This window comes from Micropterus salmoides, unplaced genomic scaffold (assembly GCF_014851395.1).
Source record: "Micropterus salmoides isolate LMB-PRFRI ecotype aquatic unplaced genomic scaffold, ASM1485139v1 Ms_hic_scaffold_4, whole genome shotgun sequence".
In the NCBI taxonomy this organism is placed as follows: Eukaryota; Metazoa; Chordata; class Actinopteri; order Centrarchiformes; family Centrarchidae; genus Micropterus; species Micropterus salmoides.
Window position 1 is genome coordinate 4,918,946 of NW_024043372.1, and position 22,092 is coordinate 4,941,037.

Here is a 22,092-nt window from a genome sequence, read left to right on the forward strand (position 1 = left end):
GTTAAGTAACAAAATAGTCAAAGATCCTGTACAGATATGTTTTAAGACATAAAAATATGTGTTTCTACAGTAAGTTCAATGAGCTGGTTAAAAATCTTTAATATGAAATTTTTCTGCCTCTTGTGGTGTATTTTCCTGTTATAGATGTTTATAGTTGAGCTCATTTTTACTCCTGTTGGGTAGTTTCATCTACAGCAATGAATCATGTTTGTTGTGTGCCTGTCCTGTGAGAACCGGTATCTCTATAGTCAGAAAAACAGCCTGTTTTCAGCTTTGTGTCGATGCATTTTCCAGCTGATCCATGTTGGGTTTAAATAGTTTCTTTAGCTTCAGAAGGAGGACGACTCTTTCAGCTCATGAAGGAACTCTTCATCCTGCAGTTTGTCACAAAAAGTAAAATCAACACCTCAGGAGATACTTGGTTTTCACTGGATAGGAAGGGGATGAAAACTGTAATCTGAAAAGTTACTAAAGCTGTCGGATAAATGTAGTGGAGCAAAAACTACACCGCTGCATCAAAATAAAATACTTGAGTAAATAAACTTAGTTACATTCCACCAATGTGAAACTACTGTATTTTACTTCAATCGGTCCAACACAGTAAAATCACTTTCTTTTTCTTTCTTTTTCTCAGAGTTTGAACAGACAGAAACATCAAAAACAGCCACAACATACAGTTTGACATTTTTCATGTTTTATTCAAACGTTTGGACAGAAATGATTCAGCTCTGCAGGAAATGACACGATACAAGTTCATCATCAGTTCAACATCAACATACATGAACTTTCAGAGAACTCAAATATCACAGTCAGCAGCATGAACTCAAATAAAGGGAATTTATGGTAGGACTGTTAGACTGCATTAGTTTTAGCTAAATGTGGACACTAAGTGTAAAGTTCAATGTGTACCTGTACCTGACAGACTCTGGCTTTGCACCTTAAGAAATTAAAAAAGCAATACAGGCCTGAACCAAATAATGTCAATAACACAAATATAAAAATAAAAAGTCACCTCACATATTTCACTTTAGCTACAAAATATTTATATTTACAGCATAACAGCTTTAGTTCAGTGAACTCATGTTTCTGTCCATGCTTCCGTATGAAAGCAGAATTAGCTTCATGCACATTCAGCACCTCAACCTCACTTTCATCTTGCCACCATCACAACTATGTGCCCAACCACAACCCTAATCCTAACCAAGTCAAAATCTCCTCAACGTCATACAGTCTAAAACTCAAACTAGGACTCACAAAACAGAAATAGAAATGCACAGTTGCAGCCAACAGCACTGCACATACAGCTAGTTAAGCTTTTGAATCCAGTAGATGCCCGCCAGGATCATATTGTCCCTGAAGTTGAACCTGAACCTGCAGGAAGGAAAACAAAGTAAATGTCTCCAGCCTTGATCCTACTGTTTATCATGATTATGTTGATACAATACATTATTTTAACTTACCTGATCTGATGTGATGCATGTAAAGCACAGCTACAACAACTACAACAACAACAACAACAGCAAGAACTGCAGCAACTATCCATCCAGTGGAGGACTCTTTGGAAGACCCTGAAACAGATCATAAAAAGTGAATGTTAAGGTGCTTTCAGACAAAAAGCGAAGTGAGTGTTCGGGACGGTGCGTTTACATACAAACTCAATGCAAAGAAGCGTATAGCCATGATTTCGTGTCGGGCGTTAGGAAGGGGGCGCTGCCTGCAACGTGAAGGACCTTCGCTTGAGTTAAAAATTTGAAGCTGTGTTGCGATAGCCTATCAGTGTTGAGATGGTCCGGACGTCGCCAACATACTGACGTTGACGAATCCCTCCCTTTCCAGTTTTCACATAAACACAACATTCCAAACACAACAGCAGAAGAACAGACCAATGGCCTGTACTACGAAGCGGGGTATTTCAGGAGGAATTTCGTGACGTATGAAAGGTGGAAAGATGTTTCCCGAGGTCTGTTGCCATGGCAATTTACCCTGCATCTCTAAACTGCTCCGAGCAGGTTTTGTTCGTGGTTATCTCGAGGTTACCCTGCACATGGACTATACACCACATCTGTAAGTGTTAATGATGAGAAGTAGGATATTAATACACACCACTGCATAAAATATGTTTAGGTTTCATCCTGATTTTCTCCAGTGCGGTTGCAATGAAGTTCTGAACAGCATTATGTTCACACAGAGAGCCCTGCATCCTCGGGGATTTTAGAGAGGAATCTTAGTTAATTAACAGGAAAGTTTCTTAGATGTAGCCCATCTGTAGGCTATAAGTGAATTGTGTTTTCACATATTTAGATTGACTATTTTACGTGTCCAAAAATTGGGAGCCAGGGTGGGGGTTAATAACCAAGAAAAAAAAATCCTAAATGAAAGCTTGAAACTAACAAGAAGAAAAATCAGAAATTCCCTGAAATGAATGTCATAAAAAATCAAAAATCACTCTGTTGTATTCTGAATACGCCCAATCAAAGGCAAAGTCTCCGAGGTGCATGATAGTGATTATGCGCAAAACTCAAGAGTATTTCCTCACTGCTAAATCCGATTGCAAAGTTTAATATAACTTTCCAATGCATGCATAATACACGACAGACGTGTGTGATGTTGCAGCCTTGCAAAGTGAAGTTTCTCGCATAAGTGTGTGACTATAATGTCAGAGAATATTCAAGTTTTTTATACTTGTAGTTTAATCTTGGAAATTAAATTCTGTCTCGGATTATTAACCCTCTCCGCTGGCTCCTTTTTTTCTATTACAATGGACCTCATGTGCAGTTCTACCTTTACATCTTAATCATATTACACATAAAAGAAGAGCCACTAAAATACATACAATAAGAACACTGTGAACATAATTAGGCTACAAATTTACTCAATGCAATGCCAACAAGCCTCCCTGGCTTTGTCGGCCGCGACGGTGTTAGATTTGGCCGTAAACAGGTCTTTAAACTCCTCAAATCCTGACACATTCAACGTGCATTCTACTGGGGAAAATACAGAGCGTGCGCTGTTGTGAAAACCTCTGTCTACACAGCCGGACACACCCTTTTTGTGAGAAAGTGCACCAACTCCGATTAAGTTAACACCGGGTTAACACAGACTCAACTAACCAACATCTTACCCACCATCGTAGTACCGTTTAACTCCAGTGTAGGCGGTCAGAGTTTGTCAACCCTGAGTTTGCCTGATAACCACGACTTAACTCTGAGTAGGTTTAACTCCCTTTGTACTACAGGCCACAGAACTGAACAGCCAGTCAAAATGGAGGAAAAGATAATTATCAGCCCCAGCTAGCCCTGGAAGCGGCAGTCATCCAGACGGAATTCCTGGAGAAGGCGGTGAAATTCACCAAGCTGTGTGCACCTCCTGATGGTAGCATGAACCCAACATGGTGGCGTTTGTTTATCCGGCGTGCCTCAGACATCCACAACATGTACAAACTGCAATCCTATGAACATCGGTCATGGTCGACAGTAAATAATGACAGTGATGGGAGATGTGGTTTATGTCGAAGTAGCTCCTCATCTCTTCTTTTCCGGAAGAGGAATTTTCGTAGGTTGTAATCATGTTCTCGCGTTGTGTGTGAACACTTGCAGCAAATGTACTCACGCAAGGAAAGTGTCGCAAGGATTAAATCTGCGTTTGGTCTGAATGCCGGATAACTCTCAGAACGTAGCTGCACATCATAAACAGCAGGTTGAACATCACAGCCGACACAAAGAACATCTAAAGGTGTGCACGCTCCTGAAATCTAGAAGCTAAAACTGTCAGCAGATCCAAACAGCACTGGGATGAGTCTCAGCAGGAACAGTGATGTTAGCATTGATCTTATGGCCAGTCGCCTCCTGCTGGGCTCCACAGCTAAGAGGTTGGTTCTGGTTCTGGTCTCAGTAGTGAGGAGGGTAATGTCGTAGCATCGTCCTCTTTCTGAGACGTGCTGCTCATCAGTAGGAAGAAGGTTTGAATCTCTGTCCTGCCGCCTCTACTTCAGCCTGTTTACATGTGACTGTTGCTAAATATGTTGATCCACCGTGTTACAGACGCCGTTTTGGCCACTAGTAAAAGTTACTTCAAAGCACAGGCACTTCCTGTCTGCTTGGAGGCATTGCGAGGTTACCCAGCCGACCAATCACAGAGCTTACGGTCCGCGTCGACTCGACGTGTAGTTACATTTTTGAAGACGTGCACGTCAGGCTACGCCATAGGTGACGGCGTAGGTTAGGGGGCTATGCAGAGGCTACGCTGTCAATTTGACGCAGAAGTATAAATTGCACTTGAACCGAGGCCACTATGGACTCTGGATCATGGCTCAGAACCACATCTGGCTTTTATCACAGCTGCCATTTTGTGTCCTCTATGCTACAGCCTTACGCTTATATCATACAGCACCTGTGATTGATTGAAGCATTTAATACAAACCACGGGCCAAATGTTAGTAAATGTGGGAAGTGGTGAACATTGAACTCCTGGTTACAGAATCAGAGGAGAATGATTCCTGCTCAGATTCAGTGAGTGTGGACCGTCATCAGGGCACATTATGGCTGCGTCACCGTTTTGTTATGTCCATAGCCCAGCGGGTTAACCACTGGAAGCGTCTCAGAAGCTTTCAGCAGCGTGCAACCTGCCCCACGTTATTGACTTATTAATTTGTCCTTTTTGTGCTTCTACTACCTTCTTCACAACTCTATGTGACCCCGTTTCATTCTGTCAACTTCAGGCTGCATTTTCGACAAGAAGCATTTCAGAATCAGAGCATTTTGCCTGCCTGATTTTGCTGACATGTTCAGATTTTGTTGATTTGGTAATCAGTGTTCGCAGTTTGTGCTACGTAGTTAATTTCTTTTGGTGTCCGTGTTTATTGTTGTTTTACAAACGGGAGTCTTCACAGGGGGTTTTATTTTGAAAATTGACCAGATTCTCTCTGCCGGTCTGAGTCTTCTTGCTTGGTTCGATCTACTCTGTGCTGCTGGACACGGCTAGCGGCAAAAATATACCTGCTACCTATTCTCTGTGGAGTGGAGTGGAGAGCTGCTTCTGGGACGCTTCTGGTGGACTCACAAGCATTGACTATAATGGCCGTGATTAGCTCCAGCAACCGCGGCACAGCCATAACGTGCCATAGCCGGAGTCACTAGATTTTAGGGGTGAGAAACACATTTATATTTAGACTTTGCTCCCATCGATCTTCACCAACTAACTTCAATGATTTCTTCATCTAAACCATCAACTTGCCTCTTAGACCCCGTCCTAGGCTGCTTAAAGGTGGTTTATCCTCAGTTAGCATTTCTTTACTAGATGTGATCAATCTGTGTTTATTAACAGTCTTTGTACCACAGTCCTTAGTCCACACATGTGTTACTTCTAGGCTGGATTACTGCAGCTCCTTATTATCAGACTGAAAGAGTCCATTAAAACGTTTGAAAAAGAGATCACGTTTCTCCTGTTTTAGCTTCTCTGCTTTGGCTTTCAGTAAAATCAACGCCCTCTACTACAATTAGCATTACTAGTCCACTATTACCTTTACTGTCTGTATTTCTGGGTGGATATTGTGTTGGCCCCTACCCCTCATAGTCCTCTCTCCCTCTCAAATGGCCACCCACCCTGAGTTAAGATTCTGTTCAAGGTTTCTCCCTCTTAAAGGGAGTTTTTCCTTGCTTCTGTCTCCTAGTGCTTGCTCATGGTGTGAATTGTTGGGTCTCTGTAAATAACATCACAAGAAAACAGTCTAGACCTGCTAGATATATACATGAGTATTATTCTGGTTCTGTGCCATGCAGAAGTAACGCAACGGAAGAGAATATTGTATATTACATAGAAATATATAAACTGACAACATAAAAATATACAACAACAAAGATTAACAATCAACAACAAATATGTGCGACGTGCCAGGTCTGTACCCGACACGAGATGAAACAGTAGTCGATTCCAGATATGTGAACAGTGCTGCAGAATCACTGCCACGTCGGTACACCAGCCATTGTTAATATAAAAAAAGACACCTCCACCTTTTGTTTTGCCGGAGAGTTCTGTGTCGCGGTCCTCTCTGTACAGTTGGAAGCCTGCTGAAACTGTCAGTTCTTTTAAATTAAATATCTACACGGTGAGAAATGAGTAGGTAACTGAGTGAAAAGATAATGAGAGTGAGATTGAACAGAGTGAAGGAAGTGGTCTTAAATCTCGCGCCCGAGTGATTTGCAAGAACATCTGTCCACCTGTAAACGTGCAGGTGGGTCCAGAGTATAACTGGATCCAAGTGGCCTGCAGACAGACATGTCCTGGTTTCTCTGTAGTGTCCGAAGGTTTTGGGAGTTTCAGTGGACCCAAAGATTGCCATGGACCCGAGTACAGACTGGCTAGAGAGAGCAGATTAAGTGTACTTCTCTGTTTATTTTCTTTTCAAAATACTTGTAACTCAATTATTTGCTCAACCCCTCAGCCTGTTTTTATTTTCCATTTAACTCTTTTAACCCTGATAGCACACTGCACTCTAACTTTTACTGTCCTGTTTTAACCTGTTTTAATGCGTATTTTTTTTTCAATTTCCCTATGTTGCTTTTAAACTTTTTTATATTTCCCGGTTGCTTTTGTGTTATTGTGTAAAGCATTTTGAATTGCCTTGTTGTTGAAATGTGCTATACAAATAAACTTGCCTTTCCTTGGGCTTATGTCAAAGCTGTCAATAAAACTGACCAACCAACCACAGCGAGACCCGATTTAAAAGGAGGGTCGGACTCTAGTGCGGGTCGCTTGTGATGTGAAAACAAATGAACTAACGAACCACAGGATTTTATGACAGTGGATGTGTGATTTTAGCATTATTTCAAAAGCCAAACTATTAAAATGGCGCAAAGGATAAAATGCCTACCTTTGGTGTGAGAGACCAGGATTCAAACCCCCACCGTGACCCAACCATTGAGCAAGACACTTAACCCCTAGTTGTTCCAGACATGGAGCAATTGAACTCTTACATGTAGCAATTGTAAGTCACTTTGGATAAAAGCATCAGCTAAATGAATAAATGTAAGGTAATAAATCCATCTGCTGATCGTCAAACCTGTTCAGAAATTCTTATAATTGAAGAATGTATATATTTATGCAAATCCTTTGGTAACCACATTGAATGTCAGAGCAGATTTTGTCAAGGGGGTTGATATATCAACCCTCAACAGACAGCTAAAGTACCCCAAAGGAGGGGGTGAAAGGTTTGCTCTGTGTTTTAATGTTTGTAATCTCTTGCCATGTCCATATTTTCTAAGTAAAGATGTTTAACAATCAGTATTCCCCTGTTACGTTTAGTTAAGATGCTCCTTCATCTGCGGTGATCACTATGAAATGTTTTTTTTTTAAAATGGTAACTATAATTGTTATGGACGATTTACAATAACTTTTACTTTTATCAAATACTTAAAATCAAGACATTTACAAGAGTTGATTGTGGAAAGGTATTTGATTAAAAACACGCAAATAGACTTTAAGAACTTAAAGTTAAGACACAGAAGTCTCGGGGGAAACAAAGCACGCCCCAGGCAACAAAAACACAGCACCATCTGCTGCTTCTCCGTTTCCAAGCAACACCAACGCCCAAGATTTCGGCTCGGCATTGTCCGTGAAATATTCTTTGTCTTCCAGCAACGTACTTAGCCATATTCACGAGGACCTTTGTTGAAGTTACATTTTCTTTTCTTTGTTAAAGTTATCATACCGTTTAAGTCAGGCTTTATTTCTGACAAATTAACGTTAACTTCACTCCTCCCAACGACAACGAGTCGGAGGCCAGCCACGTGGGTTAGTTACACCAACTGTAACATAGAGGACATCAAACCACGAATGAGCCAGGGTTAACTGCCAGACCGAACGGACCAGTGATAATTATTTCTTGGTGAGCTCTTTGTGACACCAAACAACATAAATATGTAATAGTCACCTATACTACCTTCATGTAGGGCTTTTAATGTGATGGTGAACAGCTTTTTGTGTATTGTTTTTCCTTCACATGTAAAAAAGAAACTGTTATATCAGAGGCCTGTGGTGTTATCACGGATTGTTATATGGACTTTATGTATTATTATTTTTTCATTATTGTTTTGCCACTGGATAGGTTTTAAAAGGAGAGTGGGAAGTGACATTTAGTGGGAACTCTGGAGTGCAACAGGTGAAGCGGTTGGAGTTTAGTGGGTTCAGTGTTACAGGCTTGCTAGACGAACATCATCCAATCAGCTAAACAGACTGTGGCGAGGTTGCGTAAGTTAACTGTGAAATATTATTGACTGGTGTGTTGTTTTTGTTTTTTTCTTACTGAGGAGGAAATCTATTTCAATCCAGACAATTTAAGTTATATGAATAAAAATTTGATCTGCTGGGACATTGGGGTTTTGGGGGTTAAATGTGTGCGGGAAACTATGTTTGCAATGCTTGTTTGATGGGTCGGAGTCCGGCCGAGCCTCCAGCAACGAATACCTGTGTACGCTTCCTGACGTGAACGCTGATTTATCTCTAATACATGTTGTTTTCACAGGCCTCAGGTGAAAGATGACGGAGGCCTGGTTCCTGACCACATAATAAGTCAAAATAAAGTATTCCGCTTGGGGAAAGGTTTAACAAGTATTTTATTGGAAAAAATGCCTCTTCAAATAGCTAACAAAAAAGAATGAGTGGGAAGGAAGTTTTAAATGACAACCAATAGAGCTTGCAGGCAGCAGGTAATTGTATGGTTATATTTTTTTATAAATAATACCAAGACTGCTTTAGGCACTATGGGCTCTATGTCCACTATAAACTAAAGGCCAAAGTACTCTTTTTTTGTATTCCACAATAAATAAAAGAGACAGGAATCTCAGCAGGCCTCAAAAGACAGAGATATAGACTGGCTTTTTCTAAGGATTGAGTTCTGCACACATTGCGTAGGGTTCAGAATGCTTCACGAGAGCCACCGATGTGTAGGTATGCCCCTCTTCTTATGTCTTCGAGAATGGGCTTTGCCACATCCTTGATTGAGCTGCATTTAATCCCTGCTGAGGAGTCAGTGCAACAGGTGCTCTGAATGATCCCTAATCAAGAACAAGAGTTGTGGATATTCGGCCAAACTAATGGTAAAATAAATTACAATATGCACACAGACTGCTACAACATGGACTTTTGTTTCGTCAATGTACATTTTTTCAAGCCTACACAGGGGCAGGTTGAGTGTTTATCTGGTTTATTTAGGATTTGTTTAGCTAAAGTAAGCAGGCCGCTGGCTGTAATCACCTCTGCGGGTATAAGATCCGCCCATTACGTTATATTTTGTGTAATGTACTTTTCCCTTGCTGTTTTGGTGTAAGGCGTAGTATTTTGTTATAAATAAACACATCAGAAATATTAAAATGAAAACTGCTGTCAGTCAGCTGAGCTTGATTTCCTCACGTGGGTCCCGATGATGCAGAATGACAGTTGCCAGAACTATCCAATCAATGATTTACCTGTCAGTCTGTATAACTTGTTTACTCCTCTTGGATCATTTGTTAGAAGTCAGTGTGAACTGGAAACGGACCAGTACTAAAATGATCATCCTGTATAATTTCATCCCCTTGGAGGATTAAATTAACCCAAATACAGGTGTGAAAGCACCAAATATGTATTAATGCTGCCTAACAGACTCTGGGCCACTAATTGTAACATTGTTATTGCTGTGACTTATCATTTATCAATATTATATTATTTTGTAATAATCATCATCATATCATTCTTCCTCTCATTTCTGTAGATTAATGAAGTCTCAGAGTCTCAGTATAAGTGTGAATCTTATTTTCAGTTTGAAATTTTTCAACTTGTGCAGACGTCTTCATCCCAATCTGCTTTGTGTTCACAACAAAACTAATGAAACAAACAATTCAAATTATTTGAAAGTAAATATATTACTGGGAAGAATCTTACCATTGATAAGCACATAAATCTCAGCATCAATCTGATGTTTGATTTTCTCCTGTGTGGCTACACAGCGATACCGGTCGGTCTTGGTTACAGTAGTGTTGAGGGTGATGTAGAAGCGGCCTCCTCTTTCTGAGACCTGTGGCTCATCAGCATGAAGTTTGTTTCCAGCACTGTCCTGCCACTCTACTGTAGGTTTTGGGAAAGCACCTCGAACAACACACTGCAGCAGCTCCCAGTCCTTCGTTTCATCAAGCGTTGTGACATATGGTTCTGGCGATGCTCCTGTGAACACAAATTTCAATTGACAACAAGTGACACATCAGCTATAAAGGACCATTACAATTATAAATTTAACATGATGATGTTTTTGTTTATTCCTTCCCTGTTTGTAAATGAGGATTTGTGTGTGTTTAAGAAGATGTGTTTCTAGTTCAGTTCAGCAGCTCCTCAAAATCCAAACTGAACATCCTCCACGAAGGAGGATGTACTGCAGGACAGCTTCATTACAAGCAGATCTAACTTTAAATCCAGAACAAGTTTTGTGACTATTAAATTAACTGCATTAGTTTAAGGTATGTTAGAAGATAGGTACAGAATAAATTGGAGGCTGAGTGTATTTGTCTTTTAATGTGGTTTCTCTTTGGACCTGCTGAGAACAATAACTTTATCAACGTCCACATATCAGTAAAAATACACTGACTGGACTGCTTTTGGCACAAGTAGCATAAATAAAACTAAGTGCATCGCTCAGAAGTGACCAAATAAAATACAATTTCAAGTTATTATGAATTTGTAAAAAGGAAATTCTTATAAACCCCTTAACCTAAATACATCTTAAAATATTAAAACTTGTACAAATCAAAATGTGTGCGTATGAATTCCTATTTTCTTTTTTCACTTTACTTTTTTGAGAATGTCATCATGTACATACAACATAAAAGGACACAACATATAACGACATACATTTCATTGTCCAGGAGTACAAAAATAATTTAACATTCATTAAGGCTTCCTGGCGAGAAAGTCCAGGTTAGAGCATCACCTTGAGTTCTCAAGTTCCAGTATCAGTCACTTCCATGAGGTCATAAGTGTTGAATATAGTTGTACAGTCCTTTGAGCTTTGCAGTTTTTTGACTATTTTATTGAGTCCATATATGCATCTAGTTCAACCATAAAGACAGGCTGGTTTAGAACCAGTACATTTGTGGATATGAAATTTGGTAAGAATAACAGATTTTTTAATGAAATATAGTCCTTTTTTTTTTAATCCTCCCTGAAAAAGAAAACATCCTTAAAACAAAACGAAATATCCGGAATGAGATGATTCTGAATGAACTCCAACATGTCTGACCAGAATTTCTCAGTGACACTGATGAGTGAAATCACATCCAGGTGATCAGCGGCGTCGTTATCCCTGGGCTGGATGTTTTTTTAAAAGCCCCAGATCTCTTGTTTCAAAAAACAAACAACAAAAGGCCGAAAATTGAACTTTACTCGCTTAACTAACGTTATGCGCGAGGGAGCGAGCGAGAGAATTTTGTTATTATTTATTCTCCTGCACATTAGCGGAGAATAAGATGATCCAGCTGTAGCTCTGTGTCTGTCCTCTCTGCTCCACCTGAAGCTGTGAGCTGCACTTTATCAGAGGCGCTGGAATTAACTTGTGGATTTGTGGTGAGGTTTATCACCTGATAGGCAGAGGAGGCATTTTACATATTTCACTTCAAAATCTATGTTTTGCCCCTCCCTCCCCCCTCTTTCCTAATGTAAAGTTTTATTCCGCATTGCCTTCCTGGCTCAGGCGATTTCGGAACTGGCTCATAGGAGGCGGTTTACTAAGTGACCAATCACTCAACACTACACATCAGTCGCGGACAAAATGTAGCCTATAGAAATGTTGAGGGAGGGGGAAAAAAGTTGCTCGAGGCCGGTGCAGCAAAGTGCCACAATATTACAGACTTTTCTTTTGTGCTGCTGTTACTTCTAGCTGAAGGCAGCAGTGATGATATCTGCAGCAGGGGTGGGTACATCTAATGTAGGAGTAGTCTTAATTTCGCTACATTTTCCATTCATACCTTTTATAACTGAACTAGTCTGTAATCTGCATTTTGCTTCATTAACCGAAATGAGCTCATTCAAGCTGTGTGTGCGCAGTTACCCATAAGTCGGGCGCTTGTCACAGTCACAGAGCTGGGCAGATGCAAACATTTAGAAAATCAGGCAAATATCTTTTCAATTTAATGCTTTATTGTTCTACTACAACTGAAATCCAGTGAGCGCACACCATGGCACTGCAGCTTGCGTCGCTCTTTCACAAGTCGGCAAGTGCATTGACTAAGATATATTAAAAATGTGAACAGAACGTCGCTTTGGACATTAGCCTGTTTCTTTTCTTTAATACACATCGGTGTAGCATCGATTTGTTTTATAGCGAATGTCACCGGTGAAACTAATCTTTCACTCAGGAGCTACCAGCTGTTATTTATTTTTGAGATGCACAGAAAGAGACAGAATATGTTGGATAAAACAGTCCTGTTGGGCTTTATGCATGACTTCTTCTGTATGCAGGTATACCTGCTTCAACAACGGGCTGCTCTCGTGTTACTGCCACAATATTTCTTTGCGTTGTGAAGATTATTTAGATGCTTCAGGAATAATCAGATTGTATTGGCAGCCTGTGCTACAGCAAAGCAAGCTGTTTGGTTGGCTGTCTCCATAAGAAAAGGCACAGGTAACAAAAGTTGGTGGGCAGCAAAAGTGATATTTTAAAGTGATCTTATAAACACCTTCATGGAGATTTAAAAAGGAAAACAATTGTAGAAATAGCTAAATTACAGATAATCAGCTTCTTCACTGCATTTGCAGGAATATTTTAATGGGCTACTTAAAAAAATAAACTCATCAAGTTCAACTAGTCTAGACATTTTTCCTCATGTGGACACATACAGTGGGTACGGAAAGTATTCAGACCCCTTTAAATTTTTCATTCTTTGTTTCATTGCAGCCATTTTCCAAAAATCAAAAAAGTTCATTTTATTTCTCAGTAATGTACACTCAGCACCCCATCTTGACAGAAAAAAACAGAAATGTAGAAATTTTTGCAAATTTATTAAAAAAGAAAAACTGAAATATCACATGGTCATAAGTATTCAGACCCTTTGCCGTGACACTCATATTTAACTCAGGTGCTGTCTATTTCTTCTGATCATCCTTGAGATGGTTCTACACCTTCATTGGAGTCCAGCTGTGTTTGATTATACTGATTGGACTTGATTAGGAAAGCCACACACCTGTCTATATAAGACCTTACAGCTCACAGTGCATGTCAGAGCAAATGAGAATCATGAGGTCATAGGAACTGCCTGAAGAGCTCAGAGACAGAATTGTGGCAAGGCACAGATCTGGCCAAGGTTACAAAAAAATTTCTGCTGCACTTAAGGTTCCTAAGAGCACAGTGGCCTCCATAATCCTCAAATGGAAGACGTTTGGGACGACCAGAACCCTTCCTAGAGCTGGCCGTCCGGCCAAACTGAGCTATCGGGGGAGAAGAGCCTTGGTGAGAGAGGTAAAGAAGAACCCAAAGGTCACTGTGTGCTCCAGAGATGCAGTCGGGAGATGGGAGAAAGTTGTAGTAAGTCAACCATCACTGCAGCAATCCACCAGTCGGAGCTTTATGGCAGAGCGGCCCGACGGAAGCCTCTCCTCAGTGCAAGACACATGAAAGCCCGCATGGAGTTTGCTAAAAAACACCTGAAGGACTCCAAGATGGTGATAAATAAGATCCTCTGGTCTGATGAGACCAAGATAGAACTTTTTGGCCTTAATTCTAAGCGGTATGTGGGGAGAAAACCAGGCACTGCTCATCACCTGTCCAATACAGTCTCAACAGTGAAGCATGGTGGTGGCAGCATCATGCTGTGGGGGTGTTTTTCAGCTGCAGGGACAGGACGACTGGTTGAAATCGAGGGAAAGATGAATGCGGCCAAGTACAGGGATATCCTGGACGAAAACCTTTTCCAGAGTGCTCTGGACCTCAGACTGGGCCGAAGGTTTACCTTCCAACAAGACAATGACCCTAAGCACAGCGCTAAAATAACGAAGGAGTGGCTTCACAACAACTCCGTGGCTGTTCTTGAATGGCCCAGCCAGAGCCCTGACTTAAACCCAATTGAGCATCTCTGGAGAGGCCTGAAAATGGCTGTCCACCAACGTTTACCATCCAACCTGACAGAACTGGAGAGGATCTGCAAGGAGGAATGGCAGAGGATACCCAAATCCAGATGTGAAAAACTTGTTGCATCTTTCCCAAAACGACTCATGGCTGTATTAGATCAAAAGGGTGCTTCTACTAAATACTGAGCAAAGGGTCTGAATACTTATGACCATGTGATATTTCAGTTTGTCTTTTTTAATAAATTTGCAAAAATTTCTACATTTCTGTTTTTTTCTGTCAAGATGGGGTGCTGAGTGTACATTACTGAGAAATAAAATGAACTTTTTTGATTTTTGGAAAATGGCTGCAATGAAACAAAGAGTGAAAAATTTAAAGGGGTCTGAATACTTTCCGTACCCACTATAGGGGCTGTGATCATGCACAACAAAACATCCATCCATCCATCCATCGTCAACAGCTTTTCCTGCATACACTGTCGCGGGCCTGGCGCCAAACCCAGCTGACATTGGGCGAAAGGCGGGGTACACCCTGGACAGGTAACCAGTCCATCGCAGGGCCACACATAGACAGACAACCACACACACCCACACCTAAGGAAAAATTAGGGTCACCAATCAACCTAGGCCGCATGTCTTTGGACGGTGGGAGGAAGCCAGAGCACCCGGAGAGAACCCACGCAGACATGGGGAACAACACAACATGCAAGAATTAAATCCCCACACAACCATGGATAGTAGTGGTGCAACGGGTTGCAGAATCCGTGGTATGGATCCCTTCCACACGGTGCAGCACGCAGGTGGACCGCGGATTGATTGCAAAGTTTATGATGATTTATGCTGTTTGACCTCTCAAAATATCCTTTATTCTGGAAATGTCAGAGAACCCAGTTAGATTCTGAATGTGCAGAACTTTGAACATGAGCAGAAAACGTGCTGAAACACAGGAGTCCAGGAGTTTTTAACTGAATTAAAACTGATTTAATTTATTATTGAGGTAAAAAGGTGCCACGTGCACATTTAAAGAGATTACCTTATCAGTCCCGCCTGCCTGTGTTGATTGAGCAGTAATGATATAAAAAGTTCATCTACAGGAGAAACATATCTGAAAGTAACCCAGAATGCCTGAGAGCTGCTCTGCATTATATTCTGTTACAGTTTTAGATTTTAAATTGTTTTATTATACTTTCATTAAACCAGAAAAACACACACACAAAAAGAGTGTCCTGGCCAAGGCAGGCAGCAGTAATTGCACATTTGAGATGGAAATAAATAATCAACCAAACGAGTAATCAGTCATAACATCTGAAGGCAGAATTGCCAGCCTTGAAGTAATTTAAAAGCAACAGTGAAACAAAGATACAGCCCTCTGCAGGCTACCTGAATTTTATGTGTATCAATAAATAGATGCAGAAAAGGCAGAATTTGGTGTAGAAAAACACCAGAATGTAGGAAATTAAGTGTTTCACCCCCCCCCCATACCGTTGCAGTTTTGTTGTTATATTATTTGATTTACACACAACATTACAATTTAGCAGACATGACACAGTTAACAGTGTTGTTGTGAGTTCTGTTGTGCTGTATAAGTAGAGGATGTTTACTGTTGCTTTACTGCTTGGTGGAGGGTCAATTATTATGTGAAGATATGAAGTTTTATGGGCTGGGCTAAGCCCCCAATGTTTCAAGATCCTAAAAACGCCCCTGCAGGTGATGTAGAGATCAGTGACGTCATCAAAGGACTCACCTGGGATGTTTTCAGCTGATCTGTCCTTTAATCTTTTCTGGCGCGGAGGTTGCACGCGACCCAGATTTCCATGTAAACATTAATAAATAAACAAACAGCGTGTTTTCCTGTTGACGGCAGATATGAACTCAGACATGTTGTAGCTCGTTTTAAAGCTCAGAGGTTCGTTTTTTCAACGGATTTAACAAACTAACTGAAGAAGTTACGACATGACAACAGCAGCGTCTTACTTTACGGCAGTAAACAGTTAGCATCTTACCTGCTATCCTGTGTAGCTGCAGTTAAAATGGATTTATAGGTCGAAAAACAGACATTTACAGACAAACAGAGGCTCGTTTTAAAGAACAAAAGTCCACCGAGTGAATCCAGCTCGTTAAAGTTCAAGCGGAAGTAAAATAACCTGAATAAAAGTCGATTGTGTCGCTCGTTTATTTTTAGCGCCGCTCGTCAAACTTCCAAAACAAAGTGATTTCTGTCAATTTAAAGTAGCGACAAAATATTTGACCAATGATGTTCAGTATCTCTGAAATCAGTAACCGCCCAGGAACAAAACGAACCAATCAGCATCTTTCTACGACCTAAAGTGACGAAGCTAACGGGCTTTTAACTCCGACAGCCAATCAGCGGAGAGCATCTTTACGCGATCACCACGTGTGTTTAAATGACCTACACTTTCATCCAATGGTAAGTCAGCACCGTGAAAACACGGTGAGTCTGTAGCCGGAAGAATCACCTGTCTGACCATATATGGAAGTTACTGTAGTCGGACTTCCTGCGGTAGCGGGACACCGAGACAACAGAGAAACTTTATTTATATGTTCAGAGAGGAGAGATTCAATCATCATTAATATGTAAATATGTATTTATATATTATAAACATATTTTATTTGTTAAATTTAACACTTAGAAACGTTTTTATAATATAACAAAGAGATTTATTATCGTTATTTGGTAAGTTTGGAGAAGTTTTAGAGAGCTCTGTAGACATCTGCTGGAGACGCTCTGTACTGCACTTTCTAAAATATCTCAGAGCCACTTCAGTCTGTCAACCTAAAATCTGGTTCAGACATTAAAGACAAGTGGAGGAAGAGATCCTGTGAATTTCAGCCTGATACAACATTTTATCACTGATTTACTGTATTTGAAAGATGAAGTTAGAGGGAAAGAACAAGAGAACTTCTATTGTTTTCTATTTAATCATTTACCAATTCAGCTCTTTCAGATCTCTAAATAGGATCAAAACACCTAATGAAACCTCAGAAGTTTTGCTTTAACAGTGATGTAAAGGACAGGCATCAGCTCCTCCTGGTATTATTATTATTCAGTTTAACAGGTGCAGGAATTAAGAGACAGAAATCCACATAATTAAAATAAGCTCCAAGAGGTTAAGATACGATCTAAAAGGAAAAACAGAACAAATGTTAGAGCGCCTGTGAAATATTATCAGCTTGACACAACGGTAATATTGCGTAAAATCATAATCAGAAATACGTCACAAACATGAAGCCTGTCTGATAGAGAGGTAATCTCTCCACATGTGGCTGCAGCTCTGTGGGGACGAGGCCCTGCCAGATGTTTATTCTGACTACTTGACTAAAGTCCATCTGGGACTCTTAAACCAGTCACATCAGTAAATAAATCTTTAACTGTTTAATGAAAACACTCACCAACAACAAGCTCAATGAGGACTGGACTTTGCTGAAGATCTGGAAAAACACAGGTGTAGTTTCCACTGTCAGACGCCTTCGTATTTATGATGATGGAGGCGTTGCCGTACTTTAGCTCATCTGGAAAATGTGAGACGCGACCTTTGAACTGCTCATCTTGACCTGAAAGGCCATGACCATAAAAGGCTTTGTCATTGTACAAGAACACATCTTTATTTTTCTGCCCTTTCTTCTTCCAGTCAAAGAGCTCTGACTCAATGTCCTTCTTGGTGCTGAGGGAACAGGGTAAAATAGCATCACTTTCTTCTTTCACGATCACTGGACCTGGAAGATAAAAAAAAAACTAATCAGTTTGTTTACAATTAATTTAATTAAGAAGTATGCTGTTACTCATAACAAGAAACGTTTCTTGTTCTTTGACCTTGTCGAGCACTTTGTCCTCCAGATATTTTCAGACATAGTTATAATTTTTCATATCTTTTTTCTAAACCTTATTCACTTAGTCACACTCGTCTTTAAGCACAAACTCAGCATTAATAATTAATAACATTTAACTCTTTTTTTCCCAGGTGATGACGAACATCAGCACTGACTCAGACTGTCTCTGTCTGCACACTCAGCACACTAACAAGAAGGAAGAGGAAACAAGAGAGAGCGACGAGGAAAACCCAGAACTAAAAGTCAAACTTAACTTAATTTACTTCATCATGATTTCAAAGTCTTGTAAGCAAAAAGACAAGAACAAACCTCTGAACTACACTCAGATAGCAGGAACACAGATTTCATCATCAGCCTGCTTCTATAACCCAAATTACAGATATGATCGGTCTTCACTGGTGGACACGGGGCCCTCTGGGATAAAACATGATAAGGTGCCTTATGGTAGGAAATTAGTTGGACATAAGGGCTCAGATGAAAAAACGTGGGAGTCGGGATTAGTGTAGGTTACTACAGAGTCGACAATAAGAAAATAATAGAAACGCACAATAATGTTGACCTCACGAGTAACAGTCATCCATCACATCCACACCTGCAACACCATGTCAATCGAATAACGCCAAGCCCACATCTACTGTACAGAAAGCATCAGTGCATGTAAGTGAGCCCAGTGATAACAACAGGCCTATCCAATATCACTGCCATAAAATATGACAACAAACTAACTATTTTTCAGATCATTTTTAACAAATTATGCTTTTAAATCAAAGCACAGAGAGACTGGGGAAAATTACAAATGATCTTCTGGCTGCATCAGATAAAGGACTGGCCTCTGCACTGTAAAATCCAGAATTTAAAATCCATCTTCTTACCTACAAAGCTCTTAATGGTCAGGCACCATCTTATCTTAAAGAGCTCATAGTACCTTACTACCCCACCAGAGCGCTGCGCTCCCAGAATGCAGGGTTACTTGTGGTTCCTAGAGTCTCCAAAAGTAGACTAGGAGCCAGAGCGTTCAGCTATCAAGCTCCTCTCCTGTGGAACCAGGTTCCAGTTTGGGTTCAGGAGGCAGACACCATCTCCACATTTAAGAGTAGGCTTAAGACTTTCCTCTTTGATAAAGCTTATAGTTAGGGCTGGCTCAGGTGAGTCCTGAACCATCCCTTAGTTATGCTGCTATAGGCCTAGACTGCCGGGGGATTTCCCATGATGCACTGAGCTCCTCTCTCCTCTACTTTCTCTCCTGTATGCAACCTCATCCCATTAATACATATTACTAACTCGACTTCTCCCCTTTCCGGTAGTCTTGTGCTTTCTCGTCCCTCTCCTCTCTCCTCCTGTCACTTCCTGCAGGTTTTCTGGCTCTGGAGCTGTGGAGTCTGGATCTGTGGTTGCGGGTCACCTGCTGCCCCCGTGTTCCTGCACAACATCCGCTGAGTCCTATTATTATTATTATTATCATTAAGATTACTATAATTATCAGTACCATAATTCATTTTCTGCACCAATGCCCCCCCCCCCTCCCTCCCAACCGGTCGAGGCAGATGTCCGCCCACCTTGAGTCATGGTTGTGCTCGAGGTTTCTGCCAGTCTAGACCGGCTCTATATGTAAAATGCAATGAGATGATTTTTGATATAAATTGGCGCTATATAAATAAAACTGAATTGGACTAAAAACTAAAGGGGACAAAATCAGCCATTTCAAACAGGGACAGGTGTATATGACGTGAAAAGTGGTGGGGACATAGGGGCTCAGTTTAGGGGTGTGAAGAGACACTTAGCTCGCGAGATATCACGATCCACCATATTAGGTTCTGGAGAACGAGACGAAAAGATCCCTGAACAGTGTTTTAAAGATATCCTCACTGCCAAGATATATGAGGTCTGGTGGGACCTCCCCCAGGAAATATTGATCATTAAACACTTCGTTTCCTGCATTCTGGTGAATTTTTCTGCACCAATTTAGTGGAAATGTTTTTATTTATGTAAAAGGAAACGCAAAAATTCAGGCGGCATGTGACATTTCAAAATATATAAATATAACAGAATCTAAGTCAGTGCAGCTCTCAGGCAGTCTGTGCTGCTTTCAGATCTGTTTCTACTGTAAATCCACTTTTCTCATGTAGCTAATATCATCCCTGCTGAGGCAACACATGTAGGCATGATTCAGTCTTCCCTCCTCTTTTGTCATATTCACTAGGAGAGAACAGAAAACTTGGCCAAAAAGAAACTGTATCAAGAAGTTACGAGTTATGTTTGTTTTTTTTATCTTAAGTTGCTTTTTTTGGACATGCACAACTGTTTTGTCTATATTTTAACTGCATGTTTTCTTAATGTGCAAATAAACCTTTTTTAGGGACAAATCAGCCATTTCAAAAAGTGGTGGGGACATGTCCCCAGTGTAAATGATACCTATGTTTATGATTGAGACGTTTTTTGTTTTTTTGTTTTATTGCACTTGCATCTATTAATATAACGTTCGGCAGACAGAGAGACAATGATGTGAATATTCTGCTTGACTGCCTGTATCTGAATTCAGTGCAGGTGGGGAACATGAATTTCTTTTTGCTTGTGGTTTCTACTTTAGCTTTTTTTTTTTTTAAAAACCTTCACATCAGCGGACACACTTGTGTTTCATAATCAGAGTAACCAGAGCAACGGTGCAACAACCAATCAGGTTTGAAAGAAGAAGAGATTCTCGGAAATAAAGATTCGTCTTCAACACATCCGTGCTTTGCTTTCTCACCACAGGATGGAGACGCCGCCCTGCACCCCCCCCCCCCCCCCCTGCAGAAGTAATGACGCCACGTCGGAAGTTATAAACCACCCCTGCAGCTCTAAACATGAATACTAACACAAATACTGAGCAGGTCTGTTACAGAATATAATTAATTCTGTAATTAAGCAGAAAGATGCAGTAATCAAATCACATGTGTTGTACAGGATGATGATTTAATATTGATCCGTACTCAATTATTATTACACATATTATATTATTCCAAGGATTTCTACTAAACTAGCAGCCTTTTTCATATACTGTTTCCAGACTCCTGCATCTTTACATGTTTCTTACCGTTCTGATCAGCAGACGTTCCTGCAGAGCAGCTCAGGAGGAGATACAGGAGAGGAAGAAGCTCCATGGCTGTGGATGTCTGCTGAGGACTGAACATCGCAGCACTCTAACATCTCTATTTAGAGGAGCTGCAGAGACCGCAGACGGCTGATTGGCTCATCAGAAACACTTTCGGTTTCGAAAAAATCTGCAAGCTGCAATAACAACAAAACTTCCGGTACAAATCCTTCAGAATAAAAGTATAATCTCCACATCCATTAACTATGACACAAGAATTCTGCAGAACAACAATTCAGTTTGTGTGTCAAAATTCTCCCCCAGAGCAGGACTTTATCTTCACGCTAAATCATTAAAACTGTGTATGAAAAAAGTAACTACTGGGCCTCAAATTCAGACACGTTTCAGCTTCACTATTAATCCACACGGTCTCTTCAACTCCTGACATGTCCTTTATCAACAGGAACAAAAACTCTCAGGGTCAGTTTCTACAGAATCATTTATTAAATTTCCTTCAACAAAAGCTAACAAACTACAGCAGGCAACAACTTTATCAAGTGCTGTTTATGCATGTTTCTGTAAAGTCAATAATCAATAGAATCCTTTATGTTTGTTCTACAGTGTTCCCTGTTCCAAAATCAGAGTTGAACACAAATGTGATTCGTTAGTAAGGTGACGCTTTGCTCTGAAAAGCTAATAAAGTTATTTGATGAACAGTAAAACTTTGATTTGTTTGAAGTCTTCTGAAAGAAGAACATTTCTTTATTTCAACATTTGTTTCAGAAGCAGAAGCTCAGAAAAATCACACAACCACACACTCACACTGGTACACACACACAAATTTGCAGAAGTAATACTACCAGATCAAAAATCATTAGCAATGTCCCATATAACATTTCGTCATCTGTAACACTTTTACTTCATTAATTGTATTATGAGTATTTATTCAAACAGGGAAGAACAACTTAATTTTCTTCTTATAACATTTAAAGGATTTTAATAAAAATTGTTTGATTATTCTATGAAACAGAAAGCAGAGTGCTTTTTGCTTCTGTGTATTTTTAAAATAAAAATAAAAAAGGGACTTATAC

General features: G+C 40.3%; 1 protein-coding gene across 1 annotated transcript; it reads right to left on the reverse strand.

Annotated features, from left to right (window-relative positions):
• Nucleotides 1–672: 672 nt before the first annotated feature.
• On the reverse strand, nucleotides 673–21,158 carry LOC119886092 (butyrophilin-like protein 2). The gene is made up of 5 exons (XM_038696629.1): nucleotides 21,005–21,158; nucleotides 17,494–17,817; nucleotides 9,916–10,194; nucleotides 1,461–1,568; nucleotides 673–1,371 (listed from the first exon to the last, which is right to left on the reverse strand). Exons 1-5 carry the CDS (start codon nucleotides 21,099–21,101, stop codon nucleotides 1,343–1,345), a joined length of 837 nt encoding a protein of 278 aa, XP_038552557.1. The 5' UTR covers nucleotides 21,102–21,158; the 3' UTR covers nucleotides 673–1,342.
• Between the last annotated feature and the right edge of the window lie 934 nt (nucleotides 21,159–22,092).